Source organism: Arachis stenosperma, chromosome 7 (genome assembly GCF_014773155.1).
Source record: "Arachis stenosperma cultivar V10309 chromosome 7, arast.V10309.gnm1.PFL2, whole genome shotgun sequence".
In the NCBI taxonomy this organism is placed as follows: Eukaryota; Viridiplantae; Streptophyta; class Magnoliopsida; order Fabales; family Fabaceae; genus Arachis; species Arachis stenosperma.
The window spans coordinates 83988373-83998555 of NC_080383.1; the positions used below are offsets into that span (position 1 = coordinate 83988373).

The window sequence follows — 10183 nt, forward strand, 5'->3', positions numbered from 1 at the left end:
TTTGGGATGCTTGAATATGTGCAAAACATGGTTAATGGATAGTTAGGTTGTGTATTTTAATTATATTATATGGATTATTTTAAGTTTGGTGGGAAGTTTAGGTTAATTAAGGATTCAGATTTTAGTCCACTTGACCAAATACAATCCTACCTTGACCCTAACCCCATTACAACCCTTAAAAGACCTCTTGATATATGTATCTGTGCATTAAATTTTTGTTGATTGTTAGATAAAGAGCAAGTCTTAGAAAGCAAGGTTAGTAGAGAATTGAGAGGATCGAACCTTAAATACTTGAGCGATTAGAGTGTATACACTTCCAGTGAGGGTTCGGTGCTCGGTTCTTTGTTCCCGGCTTTCATGAGCTATCTTCTTCTTACAAGTTATTTGTACTTCATTTTTATGATTTGAATGAGTGAAATCCAGTTCTTATTTGTTCTTGAAAGGTTTATTTACTTTTAACCAAGTAGGCAACAACATTTTAGTATATAGTTGCATTCATACAAATAGGTTGCATTTCATACATTCTACCATTCCTCTTCACTCTCTTATAGTCTCTCTTAAGCTTAGCATGAGGACATGCTAATGTTTAAGTGTGGGGAGATTTGATACACCACTATTTCATGGTATATTTTGTACTTCATTGAGTGGGTTTTATCCACTATTCTCACACTTATTCATGTAAATTGCATGTTTTACATTTTTCTTCCTGATTTTGTGCTATGATTGAAAACATGCTTCTTTGGTCTTAATTTTGCTATGTTTGATCCTCTCTTATTACCATTCGGTGCCATGATATGTGTGTTAAGTATTTTCAGATATCACAGGACAGGAATGGCTTAGAGGATGGAAAGGAAGCATGCAAAACTGGAAGGAATACAAGAAGCTTAAGGAACTGCAAAGTTGTCAGCCCTGACCTCTTTGCACTCAAACGGTCATAACTTGAACTACAAAGGTCCAAATGAGATGGTTTTAGTTACGTTGGAAAGCTAACATCCGGGATTTCGCAACGATATATAATTTGTTATAGCTGCCTAGCTGTTGGGCAACGCGCACGCATGGATTACGCGTACGCGTGACATGCGCACGTGCTGGACGTATCAGAAATTGCTGGGGGCGATTTCTGGACTGTTTTTGACCCAGTTTTTAGCCCAGAAAATACATATTAGAGGCTACAGAGTGGGAGAATCCATTCATTCATTCATATAACTTTTATTCAGACAATTTTAGGTTTTAGATGTAATTTTTAGAGAGAGAGGCTCTCTCCTCTCTCTTAGGTTTTAGGATTTAGGATTTCTCTTCTATTTTTATTTGTCTTGGTATTCTAGTTTATTGATTTCCCTTGTTGATTACTTTAGCTTATGAATTCTCATGTTAGATTGATTTTTTATTTAATACAATTTGAGGTATTTCAGATTTATTGCTTCTTGTACTATTTGTTATTGATTGATGTTTGCAATTGGTTGTTTGGATTTAATATTCCTTGCTAGTTTTCTATGTTTTTATGTTGTGCCTTCCAAGTGTTTGATAAAATTTTTGGGAGGATTTTAATTTAGATTTTCACCCTCTTGGTCTCGGTTGAGTAATTGGTGACACTTGAGCTATCAAACTCCTTTGTTAATTGTTAATTAAAGGTTGCTGGTTGATTTGGATTCCACTAAAGCTAGTCTTTCCTTAGGAGTTGACTAGGACTTGAGGAATCAAATTGATTAGTTCGCTTGACTTTCCTTCATTCGTTGAGGGTTAACTAAGTGGGAGCAATGAACAATTCTCATCACAATTGATAAGGATAACTAGGATAGGATTTCCGGTTCTCATACCTTGCCAAGAGCGTTTCTAGTTATTAGTTTATTCCTTTTGCCATTTACTATTCTTGATTCTTATCCCAAAAACCCCAAAACACACTTTTCCATAACCAATAATAAGAACACCTCCCTGCAATTCTTTGAGAGACGATCCGAGGTTTAAATACTTCGGTTATCAATTTCATTAGGGGTTTGTTACTCGTGACAACCAAGTTTTTGTACGAAAGGATTTTTGTTGGTTTAGAAGCTATACTTTCAACGAGATCTTTTATTTGTAAAATGCTAGACCACGCAAGAATCCGTTCGTCACATATCTTACATAAGAGTCCTATGCGCAAAGACTGGAGGTCGTAACCCAGCAATCTCAGCATACTGGAGAGGACAGCAATAACTCCACTGATTTAGTCATCGATCCCGATGCGGGTTGGCACGAGACCGCATCTAAGCCATACAAGAATCACGTCTATGGGTTGGGATCGTTCTTTGCCAACAACTTTTTCACCTGCACATTGAGAGTTTCATCCGTCTCTGCCACCAGCTCTGTCGATCCTGAGGACAACATCGATTTGAGGGAGCAAGTACAGAATCTCACCCACAGCCTTCACCAATAGGCTCAGAAGCTGCAGCATGCAGTCTAAGGAGATGTATAATAAGATCCTCGCACATATGTTAGACACAGATTTTTTCAGGCTAGAACTTAGCCAAGAGCTGGAGTGAATTCAACGGATGCAGCAACTGTAAAATCTGAAAAAATTAAATTAAGTAAATTAATTAATTAAAACTGTGTTAATTGGGATTAAGATGCCCGGAATATGTAAAAATATTAGAATTCATAATTTATAAATTTAATGGTAAAATATAAATTAAGCGCAAAAATATAATTATTTTGAGAAAAACTCGTACCGACGTTAACATTTTTCGTACCAGCTTAAATCTATATGATACTGCAAGTGAGAAAGCTAAGGCTATGAAAATGATAAGAGAAAATATTTAGAATAGAAAATTGAACACTTATTTTAAAGATTTTGGACCGAAGTTAAGTCAAACGGACCTAAATCACCAAACAAGCCCACGTTGGGCCCAAAATCTAAACCCACACCTATAAACTCATAACTTAATAAAATTTATAACAATCCAAGTTTTTGAAAATTAAATAATAAATTATTCATAATTTATTATTTTATTTAAAAAAATTATTTTTTTAAAAATAATTAAATTAAATTTTATGATAGTTTGAATTTAAAATTCATTAAAATTTTTAAATATTTTTATTATAATAAAATATTTTAAAAAAGATAAAAAAATTATTATTATTATTATTGAAATTAAAAAAAAAAAAAGCGGCCGAAGCCATTAAGGGAACAAAGAAAGAAATGAAATATGAATTATATGCATATGTATATATATCATAACGACACATGCTTTCTTCGTGGCTTGTTTACAATATATATATATATATATATATATATATATATATATATAATTAATGACATCTATTGACCTTTAATACCACAAATTTCCATTGAACACCATTAGTCTTTAATCACCCTCATTTTCTTTCATTCACCACCAAACCATTAAGAAAAATAAAGAGAACGAACCGTGGGTGAAGAGAACCATGGAATCTCCGAGCTTCCGGCATCTTTAACTCTAATTAAAAATTTAATTCAATAAAAATATTTGTATTTTTTTTTTCTACACATTGGCATCACTTTTGTTTGATAAAAGATGACGATGACGTAATTCTCCTTTTTTTGAGTTTGGCCAATTGAAATTTTAAAAGGCATAGATGATTTCTGACATTTTCTTCTTCGATAGCTTGGTCAAAATGCTTTTTCAAAACTTCAAGTATTTTGATTTCGTACAAAGGTAGGATTTGGTAATTTTAATGTGAATTAAATGTATTCTTGATGTGTAATTGTTATTTGATTATTATTGCTTGAATTTAAGTGATCTTGTGTTTAAAATTTTGTTGAATCTCGTTGATTTTGATACTTCAAAGTTCAGTAAATCTGACAAGAACCGAACTATCTCTGATGTATTTGAGAACTGTTGTTAAGCTTGAATATTGAAAAAATTGATGAGATTTAGTGGTTGAAAAATTAAATTAAAAGCTGTGAAAAAATGATAACCGAAAAATTTATAAACGGATTAAAATACAAGTAATATTTTGAAAGAAAAAGGCTAAGGGTTTCGGCTTTGGTATAAGAGGAAGATTAATATTTAAACTTTATTTTTGAAGGATAACATTGTATTTGTATATAAAAATTGAGGTACAATTTGTAATTGTATAAGTTTTCGAGTATTTTGGGTGATAAAAAAAGTTCAGAGATAAAATAGATATTTTATAAAAGTTCATAGAGTTATTTCTATAAATATGAAAATAAGTGAGGTTTCAAATATAATCTTGTAAAAATGTTGAGTTAAATATAAAATATTTAAAAGTTTGAGATTTAAAACATAGATAACAAGAGTTTAAGAATAAAAATTTTATGAAACTAAGTTTTTAAGAACAGATATAAATATTATTTATTTACCATTTAAAATATCTTGTTTATATGATTGTTATTATTATTTTATCAAGAATATTATCTAGTAAAGATATTATTAATGTTATTATAAGTCAGAGAAGAGCAAACAGAGTGATTTTAAAAGCTTTAGAGAACGCAGACATAATTAAAGTACTTTATAATTCTTTTTTGTAAGACACTTAGGGAAAGACGAGGGAATAATGCGAAGATAATTTATATTATGGAGTGATAGGAAAGGAAAGAAGAGAGAAAAAAAGAAGTAAGAAAATAAAAGAGAAAAATGAGAAAGAAAAGAAAAGAAAAAGAATAAAAAGAGAAGGATTTATTAAGTAAAAGGATCTTTGCTATAGAAAAGCAGAGAGCAGTGACTGAAAAGACTTTAATGAATGTCTGCCACAGTAGAGCAGATAGAAAAGAATGTATTAATTAAAGAGATCATTACCATAGTAGAGTAGAGAGTAAAGACTGAAAAGAATTTGAGTGTTGTTTGGGCCTTAGTGCCAAGTTTCTAGTGGGGAAAGCGATGCGTAACACTCACTTGATACTATAAGGATGGCTCAGTGGGGACGGTGATGCATAACGCTCAGTGGGGACGGTGATGCGTAACGCTCACTGGAGACCGAAAGGAAGGTTTTCCTATGAGGACAGCGATGCGTAACGCTCATAGAGGGGACGTTGGCTGAGATAGGGATGGCGATACGAAACACTTATCTCAGGACCAATGTCGAAAATCGGACAACAAATCGATACATGAGCTCATGGCCTATATAGGACTAGACAAACATCATACATGTTTGCGCATATCTCTATGTTATGAAATTTTGTGAACGTGTCTGTGTGTTTTTTGGTTAATTGACTTCTGAGTGAATTATTTATCATGCTTTGTTGAAGTTTATCTGTGTTATGTGGTGTGTTGTTGTTGACTAAGGAATAAAATAAAATGACAACTATACGCCCCGATCCTATTAAAAACTCCCCAATTCTTACTCGTCCCTATTTCCACCCCTTTTAACTACAGGTGCGAAGGTTTAGTGCGAAATTACAAGAGTATAGAAGATTATGTTCACGAATTGAGTTGTTAGAATTTATTTTCCCCTCGTCATTTATTGTCTTGATTTTTAGAGGGGTAAGATTTGTTTTGAGAATCTTGGAATAAGTCTATGTATTTAATGCTATGTGAATATATATACCTTTGTAGTTAAGTGATTTAAAATAAAGAATCTTCGTTTTCTTAATTAAAAGTTTCGGTTCGTGATAAACCACTATTTTATAGTTTATTTTGTATTGAATTGAGTGGATTTTATCCATTATTCTCACACTTATTCATATAATTTGCATGTTTACATTTTTCTTCCTAATTCTGTGCTATGATTGAAAACATGCTTCTTTGACTTTTAAATTTGCTAATTTTAATCCTCTCTCATTATCATTTGATGCCGTGATATGTGTGTTAAGTGTTTTCAGGTTTTATAGGGAAAGAATGGCTTAGAGGATGGAAAAAAAGCATGCAAAAGTGGAAGGAACACAAGAAATCGAGCATTTTAGAATCTGGTAGCGACACACATGCATAAACGACACGTACGCGTGACCGATGCAGCAGACAATCGACGCGCACGTGTGGCTGATGCCTACGCGTGGCCAGTGAAAAGTCCAGCGACACGTACGCGTGACTGACGCGTACGCGTGACGAGTGTCACGTGCTGCAATTAACAGAAAACACTGGGGCGATTTCTAGGCTGCTTTTGACCCAGTTTCAAGCCCAAAAATACTGATTAGAGGCTGCAGAGTGGAGCTGGAAGGAGGAATCAATCACTTTTCATTCATTCACAATTTTTAGGTTTAGATGTAGATTCTAGAGAGAGAGTCTCTCTCTAGGTTTTAGGGTTTCTACTCCAATTTTTTCTTAGATTTAGATTTAATTTCTGTTTTTATTTATAATTCCTTGCAATTTATTGTTCTAGTACCTTTGTTCTTTAAATTCTACTTGTTATTTTCTTTACTTTGTTATCCTTATGTTTATGCACTCTTGATACTTTGGATCTTTGTTAATGTAGTTAATATGTTCATGTTGTTATTGCTTTCTTCAGTTGTCATTGTTAATTTCTTTCAATTGGTAGTTGTTAGATTTTATTATTGTTGTAATTTTACCATGATTTTATTTTGTGCCTACCAAGTGTTTGATAAAATGTTTTGTTGAATTTAAAATTAAATTTTTATATTCTTAGCTTGGATTGAGTAATTTGGAGACTCTTGAATTGTCAAAGTCTATTGTTGGTTGGTGATTGAAAGTTGCTAGTTGGCTTGAATTTCACTAACTCTAGTCATTGTTTAGGACTTGTGTACTCAAGTTGATTTGCTCACTTGACTTTCCTTCAATTGTTAGAAGTTAACCAAGTGAGAGCAATTTGCAATTACCATCACAATTGACAATGATAATGAGGACAGGAATTCCGATTCTCAACCATTGCTATGACTTTTCTTAGTTGTTAGTTAATTTTCTTGTCATTTACATTCCTTCTTCAACATTTAAAAACCCCAAAAATACTTTTTCATAACCAATAATAAACACACTTCCCTGCAATTCCTTGAGAGACGACCCGAGGTTTAAATACTTCAGTTAATTTTATTGGGTTTGCATTTGTGACAAACAATTTAAACATTGACCGAGGATAATTTGTTGGTTTAGAACTATACTTGCAACGCAATATTTTTGTGAAAATATTTACCGGCATTTTTCCTCCGTCAGTTTGTATTTGTAAACGCTCAATATTAAATAAATATAGTATGAAATTAAAGGTTTAGAGGTAAGTAACGCCTGAGCTTTTAGTGCGATCATGAGATACTAAAAGTTAGGGTGTTACAAAATTCAGCACTCATCCACCCCTATTTTGAGAAAGAGCTTGTGGAGAAAAGAAGAGAGAAAACGGAAGAAGAAACCATAGCCCCATACAGCTTCAAATCTCCATAACTTTTGCTCTGGAACTCCGATCGTCGCACTGTTTATGGCCACACAAATCTTGTCTCCTTCTCTTCAATTTTAATTGATTAGTTTGGTGAGTAACTCGAAATTCCAACTTTAGTTTATCATTCAAATCTAATTTCATGTTTTGAGCTTGGCTATTGAGAAATTTAGGTGATTTTGGATTCTCTAGCTTGTGTTCTTGGTGATTTCCATCACCAATTTCAATAGGTAAAGCTAAGGATCTATTTCCTCTTCTTGGCTCATCAATTTATATGAGTTCTAGTTTTGATATTGTGTCAAATTGAATGATATAGTGTTAGATTGAGTAATTGGAAGCTTGATTTAGGGTATTTGTGAAATTGAGGCTTGGAAATTGGAAGGAGAAGCTTGAAATTATGACATTAAGGTATGGGTTTATGTTTCGGATAAATACCATATAATGTGACATGAAATCCTAGGTTAGTGGACCTAGGATTATTGTTCAATTGTTGTGGTTGATTGTTTAGTTTGGTGGAATTTTTATATATGGTGGTTGATGATTGAGTATTAATGAGATAAAGTGTGATTTTGCAAAATGAGTATGATTTTGATTGAGTTGAATGAAATTGTGATTTGATTGCCTATTGAGGCGTTGATATGAAAATTAGGCCGGAGGCCGGGATAGAGTGAGAAATTCCCTATGTGGTAAGTTGAGGTAAGTGATGGTTTGGTTATGTTGTGATTGATGAATTAATGATGTTGAGTTAGATAATTGATCTAATTTGGTGTGAATTTTTGCCATGTTACAAATGGGTTGAAATAATGATTGAATTTAGTTTGGGAGTGTTATGTGTTGTTGTTGTGAAATGGTATATATAATGGAATGTGTTAAAATACGTTATGATTGGGTTGATTAGGTTTGAAATGGATAAAGATTGATAAGTGAGTGTTTGAAGTGTTAAGAAATGGTATTGCAGTGGATTTGGACTAAATTGAGTTGAGGTTTGATGAAATTGGAGATTTGTGAGGATTTAGTAAAAATAGAGTTTTGACCAACTTCGATAGGTCATAACTTGGCGCTCGAAGTTTGGATCTTGATAAAATTTATCTTGAATTAAAGATGGTGATGAGAGCTTTAAATTGGATTAAAAATAAAGGAAATTGGAATTTGGTAGAGAAAGTTATGAGAGTTTAAAATTAGGTGTAAAATTTTGAAATATGAGAGTTTGCAAAAAAAGCAGAATTTCTGGTATGTGTGTGCCCGCACAGGTTAGAACGGGTGAAAGGACTCGTGCAAAGGAGAAATTTCCTAGACTACTCTTTTTGTAGTCTTTTGTTATCATTTTTCTGTTTTTTCTAATTCTATTTATGTTTCCATTCTTTTTTTATCTGCTAATATGTATAAAAAAAGTAAAGGAGCAATAGAAACTGCGTTGATATTGCTCCTTTACTTTCAAAAACTCGTATCCCTTAAGACAAAAATATTATCCATTTAGAGATGGAGCCTCGACTGCAGCTAGGTCTAGAGGGAAGTTATGAGCATTACGTTCATGCATAACTTCCATACCAAGATTAGCTCGGTTAATAATATCAGCCCAGGTGTTAATTACACGACCTTGACTATCAACTACAGATTGGTTGAAATTGAAACCATTTAAATTGAAAGCCATAGTGCTAATACCTAACGCGGTAAACCAGATACCTACTACAGGCCAAGCAGCTAGGAAGAAATGTAAAGAACGAGAATTGTTGAAACTAGCATATTGGAAGATCAATCGTCCAAAATAACCATGAGCAGCCACAATATTATAGGTTTCTTCCTCTTGACCGAATCTGTAACACAAGGGATGTGTTCATGCACGAGGTAAATTTTACAAGTTGCGCGTATGAACAACTAGTCATGCGTACGCACAAGCTGGGATGCACTTTTGATTTGTGCGTACGCAGAAGGGTGATGCGTACGTATAAGTCCTGTTTTCTTATTTAAACTCTATTTTTGAATGTTTGGCTTTCCTAAAAAACTTGTAAACTTCCGTAACCTGTATAATGAGTATAGAGACGGTGGATTAGAGGGTAGAAAGCGTTGGGAAGGAAATTATTGAGTCAGAATGAGTTGGAAGTGATTGAAGGGATGCGTTGATATGATTGGATGATAGACACAAGTTTGATTGATATGATACTCTCTAGGTAGATGTAGTACTTTATCCCATTTGCTCTGGATTAAGACTGGAACTCCCTGGGTAGATGCAGTGGTTCACCCCACTTGTTCCGGATTGAGATTGGAACTCCTTGGGTAGATGTAAAGGTGTGGTTCACCCCACTTGCTCCGAGTTGAGATTGAACTCCCTGAGTAGATACAGTGGTTCACCCCCACTTACTCCAGATTGAGATTTGAGACCTCGTTGATCCTCCATAGCAATATGTGGTCGGACACTTATACCTTTCTGGATAATTCTTCCAAGGGAAGTGAATACCTCTTGGGATGCACACACCGAGGGATTGTCCAGGGTTCGCTATTGGACATGTTAGTTTTGGCTATAAAACCGACAGATGAGCTCATTAGACATAGGGCAGACTTACATCATTTTCATTTGTGTGTTTTGATTGGGTGTGTATCTTGTATTTGGCTTGCTTTATTGAATAATTGTATCTATATGCTATTTGATCTAATTACTTTATCTGTGTATTCTTTGTATTGATTTGTATGTATTTGAACAACTAAGAGATCCCTTATGTTGGCGATGGTAACGCTTAGGGGTGAACGCGGATCGGATCGGATCGGATATGGCCAAAATTTCGATCCGATCCGCACTAAAATCATCGGATCGGATCGAATCCAATATACGCAGTTTTTAAGCTTGGATCCGATCCGATCCGCATATTTTCGGATCGGATCATATCGGATATCG

General features: G+C 33.9%; 1 protein-coding gene across 1 annotated transcript; it reads right to left on the reverse strand.

Moving 5' to 3' along the window:
* Nucleotides 1–8758: 8758 nt before the first annotated feature.
* Nucleotides 8759–9688, reverse strand: LOC130940025 (photosystem II protein D1-like). Its single transcript, XM_057868080.1, has 2 exons — nucleotides 9633–9688; nucleotides 8759–9107 (listed from the first exon to the last, which is right to left on the reverse strand). The coding sequence occupies exons 1-2, from the start codon at nucleotides 9686–9688 to the stop codon at nucleotides 8759–8761; spliced, it is 405 nt and encodes a 134-aa protein (XP_057724063.1).
* Nucleotides 9689–10183: the final 495 nt, after the last annotated feature.